Genomic DNA, 27,106 nt, shown 5'->3' with positions numbered 1-27,106 from the left:
TTTTCTATGTAGGTGGATGGAGGACAGTAGAAGGCAGACTAGCATGTGCTGGGCAAGGTGTTCAACTCTGCCTGGAGGTGCAGCATGGGGCACCAGCTTCTACTCAGTGGGGAGCATAAAGTGGGTGGGCAGGGGCCGGTTATGGGGCCAGGGTTTGGGGTAGTGCAGGGCAGCTGAGGAGGGTCCCTGCTCTAGCACCCATGGCTATGCTCCTGTGGCTGACCCAGTCTTGTCCATTCTTGGCGCAGGGTCTGGTAAGTTCTAGGTTCCCCCATGTTGCAGGTTGGGAATGGGACAGGGTGCCTGAGTCAGGGTCTCAGCTGGGGTGCCTTGGAGTGCCCACAGAGGTAAGAGCAAGCCTGGAGGGGCCGGAGCTGCCACGGCTGAGCCTGTCTTTTATCTCCCCCCCCCCCCGCCCCCAGGAAGCCTGAGAAGGGCATCCAGTACCTCATTGAGCGTGGCTTTGTGCCAGACACACCAGTGGGAGTAGCCCACTTCCTGTTGCAACGCAAGGGCCTGAGCCGGCAGATGATTGGCGAGTTCCTGGGCAACAGGCAGAAGCAATTCAACCGCGATGTGCTGGAGTGAGTTATGGGACTGGGGGTTGGGCCGGCATGGACGTGTTCCTGTGAGACTCCATGACCCTCAGGCCTGCCCTGCTGCTGGGACATATACCGAACCCTCCCCTTACCTCTTTCTAGCTCCTAGACACCCATACCATCTCACACATACCTTGCCAGGCATACATGTGGGCATCTACCCTTGGGCGCCCCCCCTTCACACACCTTTAGCACCTCCACTCCTCTTCAGGCAGACTGAGCCACTGAGCACTCAGTGAGGAAGGGGTGTGCAAGGTCAGGGCCTTGACAGATGCCCTTTGATGGAGGAGGGGAGCTGGCCAAGACTCCAGCACCTCCAAGATGGGCAGCACCACACCCAGATCACTGCCTCTGCTTCTCTCTCTTGCCTCTCCTGGATGGGAGATCAGGGGGTAAAAGTCCAACCCCCATCTCATCACTCCACATTTCACCAGCTCAGAGAGCTGGCAGCCATAGCACTCAGCTGCTTGGAACCCTGCAGAAAAATGGGTTTCCAGTTCCCTGGGAGCTGCTGGCAGTTTTGAGAAGTCTGCCCAGCATGTACCCTACACTCTCCACTCCTCTTTGAGACTCCTGAGTAGAAAGGCACCTGCATTTGGCCCTTGTGTTTACTATGTTCTCATCTCACCCATGGGGGTGGATGTCAGGGATTGATGACCCCCTTTCACAGATGAGAAGCCAAAGTCAGTGGAATGGGATGGCTCAGTACATGTGTTTGCTCACCCTTTGCCGAGACCTGAGGGATTTTCCCCAGGCCTGTTGTTGAAGCGTTTTCTTTTCTTTTTTTTTTTTTTTAATATATTTTTATTGATTTTTTACAGAGAGGAAGGGAGAGGGATAGAGAGTTAGAAACATCGATGAGAGAGAAACATCGATCAGCTGCCTCCTGCATACCCCCTACTGGGGATGTGCCTGCAACCAAGGTACATGCCCTTGACCGGAATCGAACCTGGGACCCTTGAGTCCGCAGGCTGACGCTCTATCCACTGAGCCAAACCGGTTAGGGCTTGAAGTGTTTTCTGACCCAAGCAGTTATGAGCTGATATGCTGACCTTGGGCAGATAGTCCAGAAACAGAAATAAAAGCAGAGTAAAGAGCTAACCATCAGTAACAGTGGCTTCCATCTGTCCAGCCCCTGCCTCATCTGGGAAAAGGACAAGCAAGGGGTGGCCCCCTGAAGTCAGGCCCTCTCTGCAATGAGGAAGGGCCTGGCCACATGTATACCTGCTGCCTTTGATGCTCCCCTGGGGGAGGTAGGTGAGTGCTGTGGCCTCTTTGTACCACAGGTGAGGAAACCCAGGATCAAAGGGAGAGGGCCTGGCCTGGGTGCACCCTCCCTCCCCCCAAACACACACGGCCTCATATATACACATACATACTCATGCAGTCACATGCAAATGCACACACACTGGAGTATGGCTGGTATGTGTCTAGTACCCAGCAGAACGAAGCCTGCATCCTTTCTTGGCCAGGTGTGCCCATCTGGGCTGCTTTCTTCCTGCTCAGCTCAGCGTTTCTGTTCTGGCCTCATTCCGGAAAGCCTGCTGGGTTGTTAGTATGGTTAATCTCCTCCCCACCCCATCCCCCTTCCTTTTAAATTGGTATGAGGAAATGGTTCAGGGGAACACAGATTAGCTCCTTAGTGAATTGGGCCTAAAATCCTTGCAGTGCAGCCCCCCTCCCCTATAGCTATTTCTGCACTCCCCTCTGTGCCCTGGCTTCTGGTCTGAAGGAAATCCGTGCATTGTTCTCCTTGGATCAGAAAATAGCAGTGACCTCAGAAAGTAGTGAGGTTCCTCCCACCTCTACCCTCCACACCAGCATCCTACTCAGGAGCTGGTCAGCAGATTGTCCCAGGTGGCCCCCCCACCTCCTAACTTTCCCCACAAAAAGCCCTTAGTGCTCAGAGAAGATTGGGGGCACAACAGCTTATCATAAGCCCATCACCCCCAGTGGAGGTAGGCTTTGGGTGTGGAATTAGGTCCCCTATGGCTGACGCCTCCACAGCCCCAAGGGTGGCTATGGCTTTGTTATAAACATAAACAGACACCAGTTTATGCTGCTTGGGTCCTTAGTTCGGACCCCACATTCTCTGTGTCCTGATCAGAGAACCGAGCGGGCTGTAATGTGGAAGCTTGGCTGTGATAAGAACCAGAGGCCTCCCCAAGCTCTGCCCTTCACCCTTCTGATAGGCACATGAGGATGGTTTCAGAAACACCCAGCCACCTCTTCCCATACCCTTGGCGTGAAGCACAGGCTCTGTGTGAGACTACTGTGTGGAGAGTTAGTGCCCAGCCTCCACTTCCTTCTTGTGAGGATGGGCGTGTGCTCCTGGCTCCCTCAGAACACCAGAAGACTCCTGCATTACGTCTGCATTACATCTGTGTAACATTTGTTTCTGCACAAAGGGTCCTTATTTTTTTAAAAAAATATATATTTTATTGATTTTTTACAGAGAGGAAGGGAGAGGGATAGAGAGTTAGAAACATCGATGAAAGAGAAACATCGATCAGCTGCCTCCTGCACACCCCCTACTGGGGATGTGCCTGCAGCCAAGGTACATGCCCTTGACTGGAATCGAACCCGGGACCCTTGAGTCCGCAGGCTGATGCTCTATCCACTGAGCCAAACCGGTCAGGGCAAAGGGTCCTTATTAAGAATAGTTGTATGCTCTGGCTCCCTGTATGTCTAGAAAATTGCACACATAGATATAAACATTAACATTTCCTACAGTTTCAGGGCTTTATGGATTCCCCAGAAGCACAGGGATCTTTGGCCATAATCTGAATAGTTTGCTGATTGGAGGAAGCTAAGCAGATGCCCTCCCAGACAAGTGGCAGCCTTGCCTCTATGGCCCTCCAGGCAGCTCCCTGGCTCCCTTTCATCAACCCCTCTGCTCCACTCTCTGCAAGCATGTGCTCACCTAGCCTAGTGGGAAGGCAGCAGAGGCTGTAGGCAGCAGACACTGACATGGCCTTGTCTTGTTTCAGCTGCGTGGTGGATGAGATGGACTTCTCTGCCATGGAGCTGGACGAAGCCCTCAGAAAGTTCCAGGCGCATATCCGGGTCCAGGGGGAGGCGCAGAAGGTGGAGCGGCTCATCGAGGCCTTCAGGTTGGGGCTGCAGCGGGGCAGGGGGAGGGCATCAGGGAGAGGAAGGTTCCTAGCAAAGGGTTGAATCCCTTTAGCCCCCTTCACAGGATCGGGTGGCCCTGAACTCACCTGGGAGGTGAGCCAGAAGCCCCTCCTGGGTGCCAGGAACTTTGCTAGTTAGTGCTACAGCCAGGGTTTTTTAAGTCTTTGTCTTCCTCCAAGTCCTCATGAGCCTCATCCATTCATGAGTCCATCTGTGTTTTCCTTCATCTGCCCTTTTACGGGGCAGCTGCTCTCTCACAGTGACTCAGAGCATGAGCTGCAGAGCCAGATGACCAGGTTCTAATACCCACTCCACCACTTACCAGCTGTGTGACCTTTTGCTTATTAACCTCTCTGTGCCTTGAGTCCTTGCCTATAGGGTGGGGATAACGAGTACCTACCCTAGACAGGGTGGAAGGCTTAACCCACTTAGGATGTGTGGGCACACAGCCCAGAGAGCCTGCATTCAAGGTCACCGCACGGTCTTCCATCCTGGGACTGTGTGTACATTGTGTAGGGGTCTCTGTGTTCCTTGTTGGGTGTGACAGACACAAGTCAACTGCTGCTCCAGCACTCTGGGCTCAGCACCAGTGGTGGGCCAAGGAGGAATGAAGACACAGGAGGAGGGCAGTCCCAGGGTCTAGAAGAGGGATGTTCAGCCACTTCCTTCCAGGAGGGTTTCTTGGAAGGGGTGTCACAAGGAAGACAGAATTGAAGCCCACGTTGCCTGAGCACTGATGGCTATTGCTTCAGTGGCAATGCCCCACCTGGCTCCTCTTCTCTGTTTCTGCCCCTCTCGCCATGCCTCCATGAGGTTACCAGTGAGAGGCCTCTTAGAGGTGAGGGCGAGGGTGCATTTGAGGCAGTGAGTACAGTGCGCAGATGACTCAGTGAGGCTGTTGGTTCAGGTGTCTAAGAAGCTGCCCAGAAGCTACAGCTGAAACAAGATGGAAGTGCATCTCCCTCTTAGCTGGTGCAGGGAGCAGGCTCTTTTCATCTCACCCCGGTTCCAGGCAGGGCAAGGGAGTGGAGGGCACACCCCTGCCGTTTAAGACACAGTCTTGAAAGTGCCCATATCCCGTTGGCCAGAACTTAGTCACGTGGTTGTACCAGCTCCTAGGGAGCCTGGGGAACGTTGTCTTCCCCCGAAAGCCATTGCCAGCTACAGTACAGGTGAGAGGGGTGAGTGGGTAGGTAGTCAGGGCAGCTCTGCCAGGCAGGTATTGTACTTGCTTACCAGCTACGGTGCAGGTGAGAGGGTGAGTGTGTAGTCAGGGCAGCTCTGCCAGGCAGGTATTGTCCTTGCTTACCAGCTACAGTGCAGGTGAGAGGGTGAGTGTGTAGTCAGGGCAGCTCTGCCAGGCAGGTATTGTCCTTGCTTACCAGCTACAGTGCAGGTGAGAGGGTGAGTGTGTAGTCAGGGCAGCTCTGCCAGGCAGGTGTTGTCCCTGTTTACCAGGTGCAGGAGCTGAGCCTCAGCTGTTCAGTGCCAGGTGGAGCTATGGCAACTACTCATGAGTGACAGGCAGATCTACTCCCTGCCCCAACTGAAGGAGCCCTGACCCGCCTCCCTTTCCCCGGCCCCCAGCCAGCGGTACTGCATCTGCAACCCTGGGGTGGTGCGGCAGTTCCGGAACCCAGACACCATCTTCATCCTGGCCTTCGCCATCATCCTGCTCAACACAGACATGTACAGCCCCAACGTCAAGCCTGAGCGCAAGATGAAGCTGGAGGACTTCGTCAAGAACCTCCGAGGTGAGCTGTCGCGGCCCCAGGCTCAGACACACACCTCCACAGACACCTCTGAGCATGAGCCCCACCATGTGTGGGGCTGAGAGGCAAATTTATATTACCTCCTGCTGGGTGCAGGGGAGAGCTAGGAGGCCTGGCTGCAGCATACCCAGTTCTTGCTCAGATGGGCTTTCAAGCAGTGTTGGTCTCAACAATGCGTGCACAAAATACAAATTACCATGAAGAGAAAGTGTTGCCTGAGTCTTGGGATGCAGGAAACCTAACTCCTGGAGAAGATGATGATTTTAGCCTGTTATTAAAGGATGAACAGGGGTTTGGCAGGTCCAGGTGGAGGGGAATTAGTCACAAGGGGGCAGAGACTGGAGAAACCAGATCATCACAGCACCAGAAGGCCAGGCCAGGCCAGGCATAGGTTGACCAAGGCCTATTTGGAAGTATGTGTAGGAGCACAGAATGGAGCCTAGGTGCTGGGAGCCCTGGGACCTCCAGCAGGCGGAAGCTGGACAGACGGGCCAGCACATCCCAGCCCATCACTGCTGCATCCCTCACAGCATCTGCCCAGCTACTCATCCTGTACACTTCATGTTCCTCTTGAAACTGTCTTGCCTTTTTGTTTTTGTCCATTTATTTAAATATGTTTTTAAAGGAACTTTATATCACCACTGTAAATGGCAAACCAGTAGCATTTGTCACACATAGGCAGTCATTATGAAAATGAATACAATGAAAATACCACTGTTGATTCCAGCAGGAGCTGTTTCTGGCTGGGCCCTGAGGCTGAGGCTGCCCTCTCTTCCTGGCAGGTGGGCCCATGTCAGGTACTGATGAGGTAGGCTGCCAGGGTTCTTGTTCCAGCGTTAAGAAGGGTTCAGCAGTCTGGAGAAGGCTGTGCGTAGATTAAATAGGAGTCCGGAGACGAAATATAATTTTGAATGGCATTTGGGGGTCAGAGGAGCTTAGTTTAAAGGAAACTAAGATCTAAGTTCTAAGGTCTAAGATCTCAGGTCTCCTCGTCCCAGGACCCCATGCTTTTTATTAACACAAATTGTCCTGAGGCGAGGCAGAGATATACACTTCAAAGGGTCAGGGTTTCCAATACAGAGGCATTGTCAGAATGGGGGAATTAGTCTACAGCTGTTCAGGTGTTTGGCCAGTAGGAGGCAATAACATGTAGATTAAGATGCCCTGAGCTGTCTGGCAGCCAACAATCATCCCTTTTCAGGTTTGGGGAAATGCCATCAGCCATTCCCAGATTCAGCCCTGCTGTCATGCTGGAATTGGTTTCCGGCAGTAGGCAGCAAGAAGGGAGGCCTTCTTGGCGTTGGATAGGGAAGGAATCGAAAAGGGAACAGCTGTCTTCCAGCTGACTCCATGTTGGCTGATGGCATGGGCCTTGTGTACCTGGAGTTCCTGGAAAGAAGGGAGGAGGAGCTGGGTCCTCTCCTTGGGAAATACCAGCTGCAGCGGGCTGAGGTCCCCTTTAAATGGCATCATATTTTAATTTTTTTTCACCCAGAAGTTCTTAATTTATTAATCCTTTCATGGAAATCTGCACAGTCACCACAGATCAAGTCCCTGAAGAATCTTGACTCCTGCGGTCCCATCTCCAGCTCACTCTCTGCAGCACCCACACTGGCCTCTGCAGCCCCTGGCTCTCTTCATCCTGTTCTTGTGTTCCTTCTGTTTTCTTGAGGTCTTCTTCTCATACAGGTCATGTCTTGCAAGTCTATGTTTGGGTTCATTTTTCTTTGTGTAATCAAAGGAGTTATAAATCATGCCAAAGCCAGCTGTCTAGCCACCACCAAAATGGGTTCTGAATCCAAATACAAAGATGACATCTGGTGTAGTCTTATACAATTTGGTAGTTTTCCCTGAATTTCTGTCTTGGGTACTGATGCCTTCCCAGGGTGAAGGACATCAATGATCATTTGTTTACGCCGAAGTAGTCTGTTGGCAATGAACTTCCTGGTCCAGATAGTTACTGTGCTGGTCATGATGGCGGCCGATCTTCAAGCAGCCAGGAGGAGGTATCATATTTTTTAAAAAGAAACAAAAGTTGGTCTAAATCAAGTCCAACTGTGAGCTTGTTGAGCTGTTTAAAATTTCTACTCTTCTCCTTTATTTTTGTAGTACAGGCTGCTCTGTCAATCCCTCTCCTGGGTCAGATAACTCTCTCTGATCTGTAGGTCCTTGGTGCACCCCCTAGTGGTGGGCACTGCCATAACACAAAGGCTGGAGAGAGCAGAGGCCACCAGGACATAGGGAGGAGCACTTCCGCCCCTCCCAAGCTTGGCTGGCCCCTGAGGGCAGGGAAGCTCACTTCAGAGCACTCAGATGGTCACTCCCTGCATGGAGCACTCACTGTGTGAGGCCTTCTGCTAGGTCAAAGGACTTGGCAAGCCCCTCCCCATAGCCTCGTCAACAGTTTTACTAATCCTTTGGTTGAGCTAGTCTGTGGTCTGAGGATGGATGTGGGTTTGTGTTTCTCCTGTGAGTAGGGCTGAGTTTCTTTTCTCACAGCAGTTTTCATAGTGGTGTAGCAGAAGGTATGCACTTGTTGTCAGAGCAATCCAGGTTTGAGTCTTGCCCCTGGATTCTGCCCATGTGATGTGGGACAACAGCTGGCAAATGCACCAAGATCTCACTCTGAGGGGCATGCCAAGAGCTGCTCACACTTCTCACCACAGCTCTGAGAAGCCACCCATGTTCTTGGTGGTCTTTTTCACAGATGCTCAGCTCAGAAAGATTGAGTCACAAGGCTAACAAGGGGCGAAGTGAGGATGGGCCCAGTGTTGGAAACTAAACTTACAAAACCCTCCCCTCACCACAAACCCAACCTCTTCCCCAGGCCTTGGCTTTCTCATCTATGGAATGGGGATGGTATGCCCACCCCACGGGGCTGTGGGCAGGATCAGCAAGGTAATATTTATAAAGCCCTCTATCAGCCCTCCTGTGCTGGTCCAGGTGGCTGTGCTGGCCTTGTCCCTGGTGGAAGGATTCTGAGGAATTTGTGGTTGACTGAGGATGTTTAGTAGCTGTGGGTCTGGAAGGTCTGTGGTTCTGCTGGGACTGGTGAAAGGGATCACTGTTCTGAATTGGGTTAGAAACTGGTAAATTGGAGTAAGCCTGGGGCTTGAGACTGAAGGGACCACCCAGACCCTAGCCCAGTGATGGCGAACCTATGACACACGTGTCAGAGGTGACACTCGAACTCATTTTTTTGGTTGATTTTTCTTTGTTAAATGGCATTTAAATATATAAAATAAATATCAAAAATATAAGTCTTTGTTTTACTATGGTTGCAAATATCAAAAAATTTCTATATGTGACACGGCACCAGAGTTAAGTTAGGGTTTTTCAAAATGCTGACACGCCGAGCTCAAAAGGTTTGCCATCACTGCCCTAGCCTGACTAACGCCTGGCCACTGTCTCCTGCCTAGGTGTAGACGATGGTGAGGACATTCCCCGAGAGACACTGATTGGTATCTATGAACGGATTCGCAAGCGGGAGCTGAAGACCAATGAGGACCACGTGTCCCAGGTGCAGAAGGTGGAGAAGCTTATCGTGGGGAAGAAGCCGGTATGTGGTGGCCCTATGTCCCAGGGGAGTTGCTGGGGGCATGAGTTGCTCACATCCCCCTTCCCACCCAGCGCCCTTCTGCCAGTGGCCCTGATGCCCCTTCCAGGCAGGGCTGGTGAATTCTTTCAGGATTTGGGTTTCTTTAAAAGACTTCTAATATTTGGGAATAACAGCCATTTGCTCTGGGTTAAAGTTGGAGAAGCTGAGGATTTTAATAAACCAATGGGCAGGGTTGCACAGTTCCTTGGTGACTTGGGAATGCCCTCAGCCTGCCAGTGAGAGGGCCTTCCCTGCCCACCCCCTTGGGTGTGGCTGGATAGAGCTAAGGAAAGATGCCGTGGGAGGGCATTGCCTCTCAGGCACCCAGGTGCATCTTTTGCAACATTGATTTTTTTCTTTGTTTGCTATTTCCCCATTTAGATTGGATCCCTGCATCATGGGCTTGGCTGTGTGAGTATCCCTCTGCTTTCACGTTCTGACTAATATCTCACCCTAGGGGTGCCCCATGTGCCCACATCTTCCTGCTCCCAGATCCACAGTTCTGGCTGCTTGAGTTAATTCTGCAGCAATAAGAAATATGATTTTCATAATTAACCCAGACTCAAATCTCTGCAGGCCCAGAGATTACAGTCTGTGCTGTCAGGCTGAAAGCAGTCTCCTTCCCTCTCCTCTGAGCCCAGTTGAGCTCAGAGACCCAGGTTGGTCCCCAGACACTGAGACACTGATGTTTATTGGAGGGCCTTCTCTTTCCCCACCCAGCCCAAGCTCTGTCCCCAAAATGTGCTTCTGTGACCTGCCCTTGTCCACCTCTCCAGCCCCAAAAGCCATCATCCTCTTTACTTTGTACTTTTGCTCCAGACAGTATTGTTCCCTGAATCAGCCCTCCTGCGTTTGTGCCAGGCTCGGCCATGCATTTCCCTCCCCTTATCTTGTCTTCTTAATGTACTGAGCTCGGGCACCCTTCTACCAGGGCACCCTTGCAGAGTTGGCACCTTTTGCAGAGTTAATGCTCCTTGGCTACTACTATGCTTACCCTCTGGGGGTCTTAACTGGGCATGTACTGTCTCCTTACTGACCCATCTGTCTCCTGTGGCTTTAGGATCACTCCCAGAGCCACAAGTGGGCCTACATGATGGTTTATCATACCAGGCCTTGATAGCAGCTTGTACTTCGGCAAGGTCGGGGGCTCTTTGAATCTGTGACAGGTGTGTTCAGAGGCAGGTGTACAGAGCAGAGGGTCAGACCAGGCCCCACAGAGCAGTGACTGCTGGCTCAAGTTTGGATAGGGTCTTTCATGCTTCAGAAATGTTAATCATTTAGGAGGGGTCTGGAGAATGGGACAACTCCGAGGCTCTGCAGCTCCTCGTGTGTGGCTGAGGCAAGTTGTCAGCTTCTCTGTGCCTCAGTTTCCTCATCTAGGGTAGATTCCCTCTAGAAAAAAATATTTACAGGAGACTAATGGGCGCTTTGGGGACTCAGAAAACAAACATTCCCCTCTGGCTGGGGCTCACATGTGAAGATGGTTCTCTAAGGAGTCTGGTACCTGCCTGAAAGAATCGAGCAGAGGTCTCACCAGAAGGGGCACCCTTACCCTGGCTCTACAGGACAGGCGGGAAAACAGCTGCAAGCCAGAAACATGGTCTATTCTGCATGGTCTGTAAGAAAAGGTGTTTGGAACACAGGCCCAAGGGCTGGGCTCCTCACATTCAGGCTAGACTCTGTGCTACCCAGGCTCCAGAGGCAGGGCAGGCTGCTGAGGACACACTTCCCTTCCCCCCACAGGTTCTCTCTCTGCCTCACCGGCGGTTGGTCTGCTACTGCCGACTCTTCGAGGTTCCAGACCCAAATAAGCCCCAGAAACTCGGACTGCATCAGCGAGAAATCTTCCTGTTTAATGACCTCCTAGTGGTACGTGGTTCCCCACGAATTCATGGCTGACAGCTGTTAAGCAGGGAGACCTGGCTATGTGCCTGCACGTGGGGAAATGCCCACACAGGTGTGGGGTGGAGGTGATGGGGTGGAGTTAGCCCAGGTCTTTGGGTTGCCAGGAGCAGAATCTAACACAGACTGCTACCATTGAAAATGGGGCTTTGTTGGCTTATGTAAAAGTCCAGAAGGGGATTTGGAGCCTCAGCCCTGGCTATTCCAGAGGCTCAAACATGTCAGCAGGACTCCTTTTGATGACCTCCATTGCTCAGCTGTGTAGGTTCCTCCTCTGTGTGGACTCCCTTCTCAGGCAGGCTTCATCCTAGAAGGGAAAGTCGACCTTGGCTGCTCCAGGCTTAATTTTATCTCCTCAGCCACCAGTAGGATTCACTTGTTAAAAATCCCAGCAACGGTCTTGTTGTTTCCATTGCCAGAGCTAGTCATGAGGCCAGGCAGGTGTGGTGCTGTCAAAGTGCCTAAGCCTGGATCACAGTCCCCAGGACTAATGGATTGAGGGTGGCAGACGGGGGTTCCCCAAAGGGAGATTGAGGAGTGCTTGCCCCCCAAAAAAGGCAGCACGGATGTGAGCCAGTGGGGATGAAGATGCCTCTGCAAAGAACAGGGGAAACCTGTTCTTGGATCTTTGTCCCCCTGCATGCCACAGACTTTCCTGCTGGAGGACCCTGTCCCTAGTCCCCACCTGCTTGAGGATCAGCCTCACTTTTGTGATTCCTGAGGTGGGAACCAGATGTGTGGGTTCAAGTTATTTTTAAGCATCCTGACCTTGAGCAAGCCACTTCACACCTCTGAATCTGTTTCCTTTGTGAAATTAATCTCCGAGGGCACAGTGATCAGACAGGATCCTGGACATGAGACCCTTGCACGACATCTTCAGTGCCACATGCGATAATGTGACTGCCAGCTCTCTGCTGGGTTGAGGGGCTTTGTAGCCAGCCAGGATGGCACTAGGGTCTGGCAGGAACAGAAAGCTGTCCACGTCAAGGAGTGAGTGGGCGTGTGTTCCTCCCCGTGTCAAGTCCTTCCTCCTGCAGGGCCTCCTGACTTCTGAACCACAGAGTCATTCTTACAGAAGCACGTGGTCTCCAGCAGATCCATTTTCAGTCCTGAGCTCCCAGAGCTGCTCCAGGGCAGGGCAGATGGTGTGGCTCAGTCTCTGTCTCTGGCTGCCCCCAGGTCACCAAGATCTTCCAGAAGAAGAAGAACTCGGTGACATACAACTTCCGACAGTCTTTCTCCCTGTACGGCATGCAGGTCCTGCTCTTCGAGAGCCAGTGTAAGTGTGTGCGGCTTCCCGGGCCTGCTGTGCATGTGCTGGAGCACTGTGCGCACGAGGCCAAGACCCGCCTTACTCTCTCCTTCCTCCTGTGCCATCAAGGACAGAGCCCAGGGTAGCGTCGATGCTCTGAAAGGCAGCAGTAATTGGGAAGAATTTAATAACATTATATATGGTGCTCACTGGTTTACTTTTACTGTTACTTCTTGCAGGTGATAAGATACTTTAGGGCAGAGTAAATTTACTTAAATAAATGTTGATAAGAAAGCACGAAGTAAGTGGCATAGATGATATGCAAATGTGGGCAAACAGGTGAAGGTAATACAGGACTACAGGTCCAGGGCTGAGCCCCGGAGTGGACCACCAGGGTTCAAACTGGTTGTGTGGCCTGGCTGCTTAACCTCTCTGGGCTGCGTGTCCTTTATCTGTGACGTGGGTGATGCTACGCCATAGGGTTAGTGGCGTGTGGAACGCTTCTGGCAGAGGAAGCACTAGGTCAAGTACCACTGGAGACCTTCTCTGGGTGTGAATGGATCGTGGGTCTGGGGATTTTGGAAGGTAGTTGGCTCCTAACCAGGACACCCCCACTGACCTTATCTTTTGACCTTGCTCCTTCTCATGTCCCTGTTCTCCTTTTCCTCTCTCCTGGTGAAGGTCCCGAGTTGCAGGCTGACCCAGTCTTCCTAGGATGAGTGGGGGACGGTCCTGCTGGAGTGCCTGAGGGGAGGGTGGTAGGGTCTCCGCAGCAGGGCTGCCCCCATCCTCTCAAGACAGTTGGCTGTGGTGCCATGTGATCGGCCTTCCATCCACAAGTGGAAAGTTCAGGCTTGGATTTGGGGCTCTTTGTCTCTTCTTTGTCCTAAATGGGAACAGCACCTGCTGTTCCCTCTCCTTTCCCACATGTCTAGGAGAGGCCCAGCGTGCCAACCCTGCCATCTCCCCACTTTCTGCCCCATCTGCCCTACCCAAGGCCGGAAGGCCTGCCTTGCCTGGGTTTCATCAGGCAGCACCGTGGGGCTGGTGCTACCCCCCACTGTCCCCAGCAGCCGGACTAGACTGAATCCCTAGACAGAGGCTGTATCTGAATCATTTTCAGATTCTGAGGGCTCAGTCCATGGTCCTGGGCACAGATGCTAGTAAGAGCTGACCTTACCTTCCCCAGGCCATGCCTTCACACCAGGGGCCACACACTGCCAGCCCCGGGTCAGTCTGGCTCAGTTATGTTATATTTAGTTTGTATACTTTTAAAAATTTGTTGAGCTGATATTTAAATCCTCACATTAATACTTTTGGCTTCTCTTGAAAAATGAGAAACATTTGGCACTGCTAAGCCCGCATTCCTGCCTGCTGGCTCCTGGCTGCACACTCCATCCCAGCACTCTCAGTGCTCACAGTCCCACCTGCACTTGGGAGAGTCACATGGCTTCTAAGCATTTGCGTTTCCAGCCTTGACATGGATCAAAAGTGGGATTCATGTTTGAGTCAAGATCCTGCAAACTCCCTGTGGCTGAAGCTTGATTCCCACTGAGGGGAGAGGTGCTTCCAGGAGACCAAAGTCCCAGAGACCCCTTGTGCTTGGAAGGGGCACAGGCAAGTCTGAGCAGAAAGACCCTGCACTCAGCAAAGAGTGTGTTGGGTGCGGGGTACCCACAGTGTGTCCAGGGTTGCTAAAGGTCTGGAGGCCATTCGGGTCTGAGATGACTGGGTAAGACACTCCACCGAGCGCAGGGTGCTGCCCCTCTCTTGGACTCGGCACCTGGCTGCTGTCTCAATGAGGATCCGGGCGCCTAACCTTCAGAATGGAGGAGAAGAAGAGGGCCTGGCTTCCCTTACATCAGCCAGATCTTCCCTGACTCTCATAGGAAGGAGCACAGACCTGAGTTGGCAGATGGAGGTTGTCTGGTGGTCTCTCCAGTCTGCACTATGGAAGCATTTTCTCCCTGTCAGATGTGCCTGCTGAGACCTGCACTCTGACCACTTCCTTCACGCCCATCCTGAATTCAGACTGGTATTTTCTTGACCAGGAGTAGAGATGACAGAGAATGCAGGGGCCCATTGGTTCTCCTCTCTTTCTCCTTTGCAGACTACCCCAATGGCATCCGGCTCACGTCTGCAGTCCCTGGAGCAGACATAAAAGTGTTAATAAACTTCAATGCTCCCAATCCTCAAGACCGGAAGAAATTCAGCGATGACCTGAGGGAGTCCATTGCGGAGGTGCAGGAGATGGAGAAGCACAGGATAGAATGTGAGTTACAGACCTCTTGAGGAGGAAGAGCCAGCAACCCTGGCATCGTCTTTTTTTTCTTTTTTTTTAATTTCAGAGAGAGGGAGAGGGAAAAAAAAAGAGATAGAAACATCAATGATGAGAATCATCGATTGGCTGCCTCCTGCACGCCCCCTACTGGGGATCAAGCCTGCAACCCGGGACTGTGCCCTTACAGGGAATCGAGACATGACCTCAACCACTGAGCACCACTGGCCAGGCTGCCCTGACATCTTTTAAGATTTGCTGGACGTAGGTGTTGGCTCCTATATGGTGGCAGTGACTCTGTGAGCCCACAGAAATGAGCTGTCCTGGTCTTTTCTGGCCTTCCCATGTCTATGTGACTGGCAGACCACATGCCCAGGCCACAAAATGTGGCAGCGGCCTTTTGGTGAGAGCCAGGCTTCAGAAGCCCATGCCTGTTCTGACTGGGGAGGCCCCTGGTTCCTGGTCACCTCCTGGGACAGGAGCACCCGGAGTTCTATGTGGTTATTCTATTCATCTTCTGCATCAGGGCCCAGCAGACTGAGAAAGTTGCAGCCACCCCCATCCCCTGGGTTTGTTGGAGCTGATGATAACCCCTGCTTCTCCTGGCTCCAGGTGTGCAGGCTCAGGTGTGCCTACCTCTGGCCCTTCCATGAAAGGCCAGTTAACACTTGTTCATCCAGACCGAGCCTCTCTGTCTCCTTCTTGACCCTCAGGCCTGGAAAGACACTGTCTTTCCTGCAGACCACAGGGCACTTGAGCCTCTCCCGCCTCCCTCCTGGGTCTTGTTTGGCTCCCTTTTGTTGAAGGTAGCTATCATACTTCTTCTCCAAGACAATGCTCGCCCTTCTTTTTTCCCCATTTCAGGTAGATGGAGACTTGGTACAGTGCCAACCTTGAACAGAGGGCAGTGGTCCTCTTCATTCCTCCTGGTGGGGGTTCCTATCCCTGGCCCACCCGCACCCCGACCCTCACCAAGCTATGCTCCTCTCACTGGGCCCTTGCTCCTCTATTTCAGCGGAGCTTGAGAAACAGAAGGGTGTTGTGCGGCCCAGCATGTCCCAGTGCTCCAGCCTCAAAAAGGAGTCTGGCACTGGGACACTGAACCGAGCCTGCCTGGACGACAGCTACGCCAGCAGCGAGGGCCTCAAGCGCAGTGCCCTCAGCAGCTCCCTGAGGGACCTCTCAGAAGCTGGTAAGAGCTGAGCCTAGGACTCAGACGGGCACACTGGTGGTCGGGCATGCACTGCGCGCCGGGATGGTACTGCAGTGTGGCTGGCAGTAGAGGGCTTGGACGGACAGTGCTGGGTTTCCCATGACCATCCCCAAATCAGAGCAGCATGTGACCAGGCAGAGGGGACAGCACCAAAAGGCAAAAGAAAACAGGACCAAATTGTTAAAGGCAGAACAGCAAGGAAGTTACCCCATTCTCCCTTTCTTATTCTAAGAGTTTTATTTATTTATTTTCTGAAAATGGCTCTTACAAGAGTGAGCCAGACTCGCTGGTAGATGTGTTCTTTGTACTCTGTGGCCAAGCCCTGTGCTTTAGGCTGATGAATGAAATGGAGTAAAGCTTTCTAAGCTGTCTCTGAAATCCCCTTTCCCACTGTCCCTGGTCTTGCTTTCTCCCCAGCGGTCTCCCTTTTGGGCCTCTGTCCAGCCAGAAGCGGCAGCCACAGGTAGCCCTGGGAGTCAGGGGAAAGCCCTGGTGGAAACTGTGAATTTTGTTCTTTGTTTCTGTGTTTAATTTGCTGCCAGCCTCTTAACCCCCAAGCAAGCAGCACCCCTCAAGCCTCCCAGCTTTCCTGGGGCACAGATGGGGGAGAAGTTGTACCTGGGTATCAGGAGCAGGGGGCTTCTCCTGGCAGCCCTCACATGGTCTGGCTGTCGTGGCAGGGGCAGGTGAAGCAGGGAGGTGTGGGTGCAGACCCAGCTAGTTGCCTGTGAGTGCTGCTCCCACCTTATTTGCCTGCTGCGCTGTCAGACAAGCTGTGGAGTGAGGGGAGGGGTGCACTCTGGCAGTCTCCTCAGCCACCTACTAGTCATATCAGCTTCTTCTGGGAGGAGGCTCAGGGTTTGCAGTGGAGTGGGGGTTGCAGCGCATTGCACAGAGGGCATGGGGTTGTGCCCAGCACTGTAGGCTTCTGGGACCCTGGGCTCTACCTGCCCCAATGCCCCAGGTAACCTGGCCCCAGGAGCCCCTACTTTGTTGGGAAAGACCTCAGGATGAGATCAGTGTCCTCTTCTCCAGGGGCCCAGCAGCCCCTCCCCTCCTAGAGGCTTGCCCCCCGCACCTTGCCTCAGGCATCGCCAAGTGGCCAGCTCAAGGCCCCCTGAAAGAGCCTGCTCATGACCCCACCTGGTACCTGTCTAGCCAGCAGCTGCCTCCCTTTGTTTGGCTTATTTATTTCCCAGAAATGTTTTCTTTCTTTTTTATTTTCTTTTTTTGAGTTGGACTTTTCCTTTGCTTTTGTCTTGTCATTTTTTTTTTCTCCATAGTGAAAATCAGAAATCCATTGCCAGCATGAGGGTTAACCCAGGGCTTCTTAACCCCACCCCGTTGACATTTTATTCTGATAATTTCTTGCTGTGGGGACAGTTCTGTGCAAGAGGTTCAGCTGCATCCCTGCTCCACCTCCCAGTCATGACAATTAGTAATGTCTCCAGAAATTGCCAGGTGTCCTCTAGGAGGCAAAATCACCCTTGGTTGAGAACCACTGGTGATTTCCCAGCAACACATATCTGGACTACCGTGTGCCTCTGCAGATTTGGGGCCTGGGGCCTGCGTTTGAGTTTGTGCAGTGGAGCAGGCTCTGGCCTCTCTGTTCCCTAGAGGCCTTCTCAGGTGGCAGTGGAACTGAGGCACTCAGCATGTGCCCACTCTGCCGCAGCTTGGAGCTTAGGAGTCAGACAGAGCCCCATGACAGGCACACAGCCATGTGAAGGATGGAGTTCCAAGATTTGGCAGACTTCCATTTATTGTTACTATTGCCGCTATCATTTAGGGATTCTGAGCTGAGAAGGGCTCTAGGATTGTGTCCTCTCAGGAATGAAGCTACAATGAAACAAGTTCCCAGGAAAAAAGGACCCCCGACCCAGGAAGGTTGGAGGATGAGATAAGGTGGGTGTTTGAGTCCTGGCAGTCACCAAGGCCCCAGACTAAGGACAGGCCACCTGTGACTTCCAGAGGGAGACAGGCCAGTGTCAGCAGCCTTCCAGAAGATGCTGGGCTCGGCAGTCGGAGACGTGGTGTTATGTGCTCTGGACTAGGAGGGGCAAAGCTCTCCAGAGTTCACGTCACTCCCACTCATCATGGCCTTCACCAAGATGACCTTGTCAAGAAGGGGCAAGGCCCTGGGCAGCCTGTTTCCTCAGGAAAGCCAGCGCTCAGTGGTTGGCAAGTCATTGCTCCCAGAGAAGCTGCCCAATCCTGCACTCACACTTCTATCCAGGAGACAACACACCAGCAATGTGGCCTCAGCCCTTCATGAACCTTGAGGACCCAAGAGGCAGTCATGCTTTGATGCTCATGACTGGCAGCAGAAGCCTCCAGGAACCCACAATGTTCTGAGTGGTAGAGGAAGGGGCCTGGGCTCCAGTCCAAGCTCCCACTGAGCTGCAAGGCCTCACTCCATGTCCCTCCACTTGGTCTTCCTTCAGTTTTGCCCTATGTTTGTGTCAGTGGCACCAGAGCTTTGCTGGCCTGTGATCGAGGACTGGCAAGGACCTGGATGCAGTGTGACTGGGCCTCTGCCCTGCCCCAGGTTAGCCAAGTCATGGTCAGCACTGTCTGTAGGCCCTTCCCAGCCTAACTGTTCCACAACGGCCCCGGGGATGGGGGACCTGCCTGCACCCATCACCACTGCAGGAGCAGAGCTGAGACCTGCTGCATCCTGTGTGGGAAGACTCGGGAGCTCTTGGGGCCCAGTTTCCAAAGCAGCACCTGCTGCCCCAAGACAGGCCCTCCACACACAAACGACCTGTGGCAGCCTTCCCTGGGACAGGGCCATGCTCAGGGCTACCCTCGGGATGGCCACCCAAGCAGAGTCCCGCAGAGGACACTCAGCACACTGATTTCAGGCTCACGCTGATAAGATCTTCTCTCCCCTCTTCCTGCTGCTCATTAGCTATCAGGCCATGGCCAAGTTACAGTGCTGGGCTTCAGTTTCCCCGGCTGCAAGGTGGGGACTAGCACTTCTCTCCAAGGATCTCTGTGAGAGTCAGCATGTGCCAAGTGTGTAGAGCACAGCCTGGCCATGTGTGTGGATGTGGTCATTGAGGAAGTGTACCTGCGTGGCTTCCAGCATCGCCAAGGGCCACAGGGCAGCCTCTGGGTAGAGAGCCCTGCCTGCATTCTGGCCTGACCCTACCAGGCAGGGGAGGGCTCTGAAGAGCCATGCTGGGAGCCCCTTCCAGACATGGTTTCTGATCAAGCCCTAGGAGAAGTGCTGGCTGGGACAGGGCTTACTTGAAGCTAGTGCAGGACCCAGAGAAAAGGGGAAGGTTACCTGGAAACAGCGCAGAGGAGGGCCAGTGGGTGTGAGCCACTGCTCTGGCATGCTTTGCCTCGGTTCATAGACAGTGTGTGTGTGCATGTGTGCACACACCTGGACATGGTGTGCAGCGGGCAGATGTCTGTGGGTAAGTCTGTGAGTGGGAGCTTTGGGACGAGTGCAGAGCACCTGTAGGGACGCCCCACATCTCATACTGAGATGTGGAAAAGATGACTCTGAGAAACAACATTACTCAAAGGCATCTAAGTTAAAGCTCTCCTGAGTCTTGGCCCATGCTGGGCAGGAGGAGAGCCTTGAGAAGGTCACTCCTCACACCAGCGGGAAGAGGAGGAATGTGACTCTCGTCGTACTTCCGTGTGGGATTAGCGTTTTTCCTGGTCCTCAGCAGGTGGTGGGAAACACCTTGCCTCTATCCCTGTGTGGGCCTGTCCTGAGTGGGCTCTGAGGCCTTCTCACACATGCACAGTCCACAAGGCCTTCTGTGGGCCTCAGGCTGGGTGTCAGCAGGCAAGGCAAAGGGACTACATCTTCCCTGAGACTGCCATTCTCTGCCTAGGAGTGAGGTCTTACCCAGGGCATGGCCCAGCATGCTCAGGTGCTGCCCTGAGGCCCGAAGGACCCACAAGCACGCCCTCTCCACAGAGGTGTGGGCCACAGAGAGGTACATGGCAATACCACCTTCCAGGCTCCTGGGCCTGACCTGGAAGGCAGCATGGCCCATCTCTGTCTCCACTACCATCTGCATTCCCAGAGACCTGATGGAGGCTGGACCCCTAAGCTTGGGCACCATTGTTCCCGCTGGCCTGGATGTCCTGCTGGAACCCATGAAGAAGTCCTCTGGAGGGACTGTGGCGGCCAGGATGGGCACTGGGCATCCAGCACCAAGAGGAAAACTCAGCCTTCCTCTAATATGGCTAACATATGTTGAGTGCCCACATGTGCCATGCGCTGGGGACATAAAAAGGCATTGGCAGTGAGCACTGAGAGAATGCTTGTGGCATCCTGGGGGGTGGGGAGGTTTGCCCACAGAGGGGAGCAGGGCTCCAGGCCCCTCCCAGTAGCCCCTGACTCATCCTCCTGTCCCTGACCAGGGCCCTGCACAAACCAAACAGCCCCAGAGGCACTGGGAGAAAAAGGATGGGAAGTTTAGTTTTCTCTTAACCATGATTCCCACCCTGCCTGGAGCGTGAGATGTATATGTATGTGCAAATACATACCATACATATATGAAATTCACTAAAAATCATGCCGGTGCAGGACCACATTTTGTTTTTAGTCATTGCAGAAGCTTCCTTCACCCTGTCCCCTGTCAGCAGCTGGCTGAGGCCAACTTGAGCATGGGACTTTGGGCCCTACCTGTGTACCCACCTCAGCTCTCCCAGAGGCCCCTCTCCATAGAGTGCCAGTCCAGGAGAAGGAGCTGGTTGAAAAATTATTTTTTATTTATTTATTTTTTTAATCCTGTGTTTTTTTTTAATAACTATCTACTGTCCTGCAACCAGCTTCCCCTCTGAGCCCCTTCTCCTACCCTCACACCCAGCAGGTGGGCCCCATACCTGAGCCTGGTGGTGGTGGCAGCACAGTGCCCTGGCCTGTGTCTGAGTCTAACCTCTGGTATTGCATGTTCTGGGCAGGGAAGCGAGGGCGTCGCAGCAGTGCGGGATCGCTAGAGAGCAATGTGGAAGTAAGTAGGAAGCACCTACGTTCAGCTGGCTGTTGTGTGTTGCCTCCCTGATCCTTGGTTTATACCTGTTGTCTTTTTATTTTTATTTTTTGCGCTTTCACTACTGCACAGAGGCACAGACACCCCCTCCCCCCTGCCTGCTTCAGCCCAGTGCATGCCAGCTTCCCCTCTGCTAGAATCTCACCGCTTGTTTGGGTTGGAGTGGAGGGTGGGGAGGGCTGGTTTTGGATTGTGTGTTTTAGTTCCCACTTCACTCCTGTCCCCTGTGGTCCCAGCATGGTTCATTAACATCCCTGGCTCCTGGGTACCCCCCGCCCCGCCCACCAGCACTGCTCCTAGGCCAGAAGCAGCAGCTGCTGAGCACCAGGCAACCTCCCCATTGGCTTAGTCTCCTGACTTCCATGCTCTGAAGACCCCATTGCATTATTCCTGGAGTTTCAATTGCTGTGTGTCTGCAGATAGGGCACAATGGAATTGCTTAACTAGCTCAGGGGAGGAGGAAAACCATAAGAAAACAAAACAGTGTGGATTTCATGAGATTTCATTCATCCTTCAGCCATCTCTGTATTACTGTTCACATCTTAACCTCAGCTTGTAGATATTTTTGTTTCTTTCTTCTTGTTTGGTTTGCAGTAGGTAGCTGCAGTGAAATGCCTAGGCAGTCCCCATGCCCAGGACAAGAGTTCCCAAGCCTCTCCTCTCCCTTCACCACCTTCCCAGAAACCTGGGGTTCCACACAGGCAGAGCAAATGCCCTCGGACCCTTTGAGAGGAACCAGGAAAGCTGAGGCTGCGATTTCAGCAGGAACAGCGTTCCTCTTCATGCACACTAGCCTGCCCCACTCCCCTTAGCACACACTGCTCACAAACACCCCCAAACAAACTTCTGATCTGAAAGCTCAGGGTGCTTGTCAGGAGAGAGCCCAAACGTGTACTGCTGCTGCTACTATGACTAGAAAGGAGGGCCCTCCTCGCCTGCCCAGTGTCCCCTGTCCTCCCTGGAATGCCCCTTCTCAGGGTCCCTCCAGCCCCGCCCCAGCTGACTTGCCACAATAGTGTGAGAAGTAGCCCGAGTCCTGCCTGCTCCCAGCCCCACCCTCTGCGGGCAGTGAGTTGAACTAAACTAAAGATTAGCAGTCAGTGGGTGAACTTTTTACATTTAAAAAAAAAAAATCATTCTGACATAAGTGCTTTAAGATCTTTTAATTTTGATTTCTATGAATTTCCTTTTTAGGGGTCCATCATTAGCAGTCCTCACATGCGCCGGAGAGCTACATCAACACGCGAGTGTCCATCTCGCCCACACCAGACTATGCCTAATTCATCCTCCCTCCTGGGCTCCTTATTTGGGAGTAAAAGAGGGAAGCCCCCTCCTCAGGCTCACCCACCCTCAGCCCCTCCCCAGCCACCCCCACACCCTTTAGGCCTGCCCCACCCGCAGCACTCCATGGTGGGCCACCACCAGGGGCCTGCAGAGGGCCCTCCGCAGGTCCCGACGCATGGGCACCATACCCAGTACTGCCACGTGCAGCAGAACCCACCCCCCTACCACCACCACCACCACTACCACCCACCCCAGCACATCCAGCATGCACACCAGTACCACCATGGCCCCCATGGGGGGCACGTGCCCTACGGGGCCCACACGCACAGCCACCCACCACTGCCCTTGGCCCATGCCAGCCATCCAGGCCACGCAGCACACCACCACGGGCATTCCTCCGCCCCACCGCCCCCTCCCAGCAACAAGGCCAAACCCAGTGGCATCAGCACAATTGTGTAGACAGCTTGGGCCAGGGTCCCAGACTCCCCGGAACAAGTGCACACCACACAGGCACGCCTGGGGCAGCCAGCCTCAGACCAAACCCAGGGCACTTCTGTTCCCATCCTCCCATTTTCCCACAGCCTGGACGGAACCCCTGAGCACATGGGCTTGTGTTATAGGGAGCAAAGCTCCTGATTTAATTTAGCATTGGTGCCCTGGGCTCCATCCACCTCAACCCCAAGGGGTGGGCCGCAGGCACTATCAACCTTGAAACAGTACCTCCAGCCCAGGAGATATTGCCCCCCTCTTCTCCAGCTGTAGCCCTCAGCTCTCTCCTCCCTAACTGTACATAAATATGAAAAGCCTAGAAAAAGAAGAAACAAGACACACAAAAACAGAACAAAACAGAAAACCCAAAACTTGCTGCATTATTGCTCTTTTATTGACAATGGGCAAAATTAAGTAGACCTGATATGGTTGATGAAAATACGTAAGTAAACTTTATATAATATAAATATATAAATAAATAAATAAATAAATAAATAAATAAATACTGTATAGGTAGTATTTGTGTGTGAAAGGCAAACATTTCAGTCCACAAAATTAGCAATATAGACTTTACAAGGAGCTCCACATACCTGATAGAAAGACAGTACCTTAGATGAATGTGAGAGTAGACCAAAAATCTAAATGCTAAGGACAAACTCAGATACTTCCATATTTTCATAAAAAGCAGAGAAGTCCCTCTAGGACTAACTATTCATTACTTATTCAGTCATTACTAACTGTGCCAAGTAACATAGCATCTTACTATTTAAAAAAAGTCCAATATCGCTTTATATAAATCCTTATTTTATTAACAGAATACTATCATAAGTAATCAGTATTATAACTGCTCTGTTATTTCAGGTAAGCAAATAGATAAAATGCAGTAAACTACAGAGCAACTCAGGATGGCTGGTTAAGAACTGGCTGTCTTAGAGTATGGGTTACACACATTCATGACACTTGAATAGCTGTGATAACTGTGAATTTCCATGACCCATGGTTCTTTTATATGCACATGATTTGATGCACACTCATTCAGAGTCCTCTGAGAGGGGCACCATACACTGCAGACGTATCATCTCCAACATGAAAAAGACCAGCTCTCATCCTTGCCTCCCTCAGCGCCATACTTCCTCATCCTGTTTCCAACTGCAACAGGAGCCTCTTCCAAACCTGCAGGCTGATGTTAGCATTTAGCTACCCAGGGCGGTGTGTGTGTTCCTGTTTTATTTTCTGAGTGGTGGCCATGATCATTGTAACTTCATGTAGCCATGTGCTAGCATAACCCCTGTGTCATCACTGTGGCCCCTCTGATCCCAGCTGACAAGTGCCCAGCCCTCACTGGTGAAGCCCCCGTTGCCTTGTCATGGTCCAGTTAGCTGCCAGGGCATCACATGACTCTCAGCTGTGCTCTTGTTGCTTCTGTCTTGTGACACCATCTGCTCCCCTGGGGCCGGGCGCTGCACGCGTCCGGTTCTGTGCCTGAGTCACATGGGCCATACTTTGTAGTTTCAGCCTTTCGCGACACTGCAGCCACCAGTGCTGTGTTCCTAAGCCGTGGGACCCGAGGACTGCCCATGGCACCTGCCCAGGTGGAGAGCCCTTTCAGAAAGGGCGAAGCTAACACAGGACTGTGGGCTGCGGAGCTCCATGCTCCTTGGAAGGAGTGGCGAGCTGTGGCCAGACGGCAGACGACAGAGGGAGCCCACCCTAGCCAGCCGGCTGGGCATCTGTCCATTTTCCTCCTTTGTCATGTCATTGAGGCCATCATACCAGCAAATCTGCAAACTGAGCACTTTGTTAATCTCCACAGAGAGCAAATACAGCAATCTAGAGTTACGCCTTTTAAAAAAGGAAGTGTGACTAACCTGCCCGCCTTTACCTTCCCATTGGTACAACTTTTCTGTCTTGGACATCTGCTCAGAGAGGAATAAAAAGCACAGGTGTGCCTGATTTGGTCCAGGCCCAGCTGGTGGGAGGCTCCCCAGTCCATTGACTCCTGAATTCTTTGGTTTTCTTTCAAAGCCAGGCTCCCCAAGGCATTCTCTAGTATGCAGTTTAAAGGATGTTCTGACAAGGAAAAGTCAAATTGTACTGCGTGTCATCGGTGTTGATTGTGTGAAGCCACATTTATATATTGTATATTTGCAAAATATATCAGTGTTACTGTTGACAAATAGTTGAGGTAAAGTGATAACATATTAAATATGCCGGCTTTTTTTTTTTTAATCCCTCTGTACCAACGGTAGAGTTCAACTGTAAATTCTAGGTTGTTCCAGAAAAGATACAGGCTATTTAGTACAAGGTTGCTCTTTCTGAAGGGGCAATAACTAGGGGAAACAAAACAGAAAGAACCAACAGTACATTCATTGATGGGGCCAGTGGGAGGGGCTCTCTCTCCATTGCATCCTCCGTGCTCCAAGGACCATTCAGAATTCACCTCCAAAACTATTATTGATGTGCCCTGAAGTTTTGTCCAGTGCCACAGGGCCAGGTCTAGTGAAATAGGGCTTCTTGAACAAACTCAGTTTCTCCCTGTGTTTCCAACTTTATACAGGGTATTGGGTTCAGAACCGTGAGGTTTGGTCATTCTCCATGTTTTATTTGTAAACCTGTCCTGGGAGGTGTTTCCAGGAGCACATTGTTCCATTGAAGAGGCTGGAGGCAGCTGCGCAGATCTTGTCTGGGCAGCAAAAGCTTCTGATAAACATGTGCTCCATATTGCTTTCACGGGGCTGTGCTCTCTGGATCCCAGCCTGTCAGAGTCACAGCCATGGGGACCTATTGTTCACAGAGCCCTTGTCCCCTCAGGAGGCTGAGTGCCACCACATTGCTTGTGCCATCTTGTGTGTCAGTATACTCGGGACATCTTCTCAAGTCACACAAATTATTTCAATTACATAATTTCTGACAGGAGCAGGAGACCCTTAGAGGAAACATCTGGTAGTATCACAAAAATCTTTTCTGGGACAACAATTAAATCATATATTTGTACTTTTTTAAGTTGATTAATGAATTGTACAACATTGTAAAAATAAAGTTCATCCTAATATGACTTGCACATCTTGTTAACAATGTCTCCAGTCGCCGTGGAGCGAGACTTCCCACCCTGCGCTGCATGCAGCAGAGGCCTCTTCTTCATCTTTAAAATGACCTAGAAAGACAGCAGCCACTTACACATGACCCTAGGTGTTGACTCAGCATTCCGTATGAAGCTGTGTCTACAGGTTAAGCATGCATCTTACAGTTTTGTTGTAAAAATATCATCACCCTTCCTGTCTGAAATGAGTAATTTTGTACATATTTTAAATAACAATAATCAAAGAAACATTGCACAGTGAATCAGTGTGAAGTGGGGGTGGTGAAAAGGGACAAGCAGGAAGAGCCTGTGCCTCATGTGCATGTACGTTGGTGTTGCTGTTCTGTCTGCGGTCTTGCTGAGGCCGCATGCAGTATCTGTCTCCTCTTGAGAACTGTCATTCACCTTCAAGTTGTTTTAAATGACTAGAATCTGGTCTTGAGTAAAGACTGTTCAAAGACTTCAAGGGATGCCTTGCTCACAAGAAGCCTGACGCCCACTCTGTAACTTTGGGGAGGAAAAGAGTGCTTTGTTTTAATGTGCATTTGTTTGTGAGTAGTAACAGACTCTATTGATGTAAAACCATAGCTGTGATCATGTGGAGAAATCAAATAAATCCTTTAAAATTCTCGGACTCCTTTTCTGAAAAGTCCAGATGTTTCCCTCTTGGGCCAGAGAGATTTCCAGCTGACAGGTATGCCCATCTTTGTCGTGACTGTGGGCACTGGGTCTCCTGGAAGACCCTGGCCTGACTTTAATTTGAGAATGTTTAAGATAAAGGTGCATATCCCAACTTTGACTCCAATAAAATATGTCAAAGGTATTTATAATTTCTAGCAACTTCCAAATTTTAGTGCTTTTATCAGCTTAGAGAGAGGAGGTGGCCCATATGAAGAGCTGAGGTGGACTGGAAATGCTTTATGGAGGGCAAAACTCTAATGGTCTAGTTTCCAAATGCTTGAAGGGAGTTTATTTAATGAGGTCAACGTTGTCTGTTTTTCCAGATTAACGTGATGTGCAGAATCCGGAAGGTGAATTCTGATTCTACTGGAAGAGTTCTATGAGAACATGACTGACTTGTGCTTCTTCTTTCCTGGAACGAAATCCAGTTCCAGAGAATACTGCCTTAAAGTTTCACTGCATATCATAAAATGAAATAAAACTGGTAGATCAAATTTGTGGAAAACAAAAAGGTTTAGTGACCAAAATTAACCATGGCTTACCACTCATTAAGAAGTGAATTTTGGCCCTGACCAGTTTGGCTCAGTGGCTAGAGCGTCGGCCTGTGGACTGAAGAGTCCCAAGTTCGATTCCGGTCAAGGGCATGTACCTTGGTTGCGGGCACATCCCCAGTAGGGGGTGTGCAGGAGGCAGCTGATCCATGTTTCTCTCTCATGGATGTTTCTAACTCTCTATCCCTCTCCCTTCCTCTCTGTAAAAAAATCAATAAAATATATTTTTTTTAAAAAGTGAATTTTGATCCA

General features: G+C 51.7%; 1 protein-coding gene across 11 annotated transcripts in view; it reads left to right on the top strand.

The window, feature by feature from the left end:
• Positions 1 to 26,814, top strand: part of IQSEC1 (IQ motif and Sec7 domain 1) — a 137,602-nt gene extending 110,788 nt beyond the window's left edge. For 5 of the 11 annotated variants that reach the window (XM_014453167.2, XM_023751432.1, XM_006085749.3 and 2 more), the window contains exons 4-14: positions 423 to 584; positions 3,590 to 3,712; positions 5,322 to 5,488; positions 8,926 to 9,065; positions 9,486 to 9,515; positions 10,848 to 10,973; positions 12,186 to 12,285; positions 14,369 to 14,530; positions 15,552 to 15,728; positions 20,682 to 20,731; positions 21,965 to 24,239. In XM_014453167.2, the coding sequence (XP_014308653.1) occupies positions 423 to 584; positions 3,590 to 3,712; positions 5,322 to 5,488; positions 8,926 to 9,065; positions 9,486 to 9,515; positions 10,848 to 10,973; positions 12,186 to 12,285; positions 14,369 to 14,530; positions 15,552 to 15,728; positions 20,682 to 20,731; positions 21,965 to 22,513 (1,786 nt within the window). In that variant the 3' untranslated portion in view covers positions 22,514 to 24,239. Of the gene's footprint in view, positions 1 to 422; positions 585 to 3,589; positions 3,713 to 5,321; positions 5,489 to 8,925; positions 9,066 to 9,485; positions 9,516 to 10,847; positions 10,974 to 12,185; positions 12,286 to 14,368; positions 14,531 to 15,551; positions 15,729 to 20,681; positions 20,732 to 21,964; positions 26,257 to 26,626 lie in introns of those variants that run through there. The other 6 variants (XR_002828494.1, XR_002828493.1, XM_006085754.3 and 3 more) reach the window with 6 other exon arrangements.
• Positions 26,815 to 27,106: the final 292 nt, after the last annotated feature.

This window comes from Myotis lucifugus, unplaced genomic scaffold, assembly GCF_000147115.1.
Source record: "Myotis lucifugus unplaced genomic scaffold, Myoluc2.0 scaffold_21, whole genome shotgun sequence".
NCBI classification, from domain to species: Eukaryota; Metazoa; Chordata; class Mammalia; order Chiroptera; family Vespertilionidae; genus Myotis; species Myotis lucifugus.
Note: the sequence above shows the minus strand (reverse complement) of the source record. Positions and strands in the feature narration are given on the sequence as shown.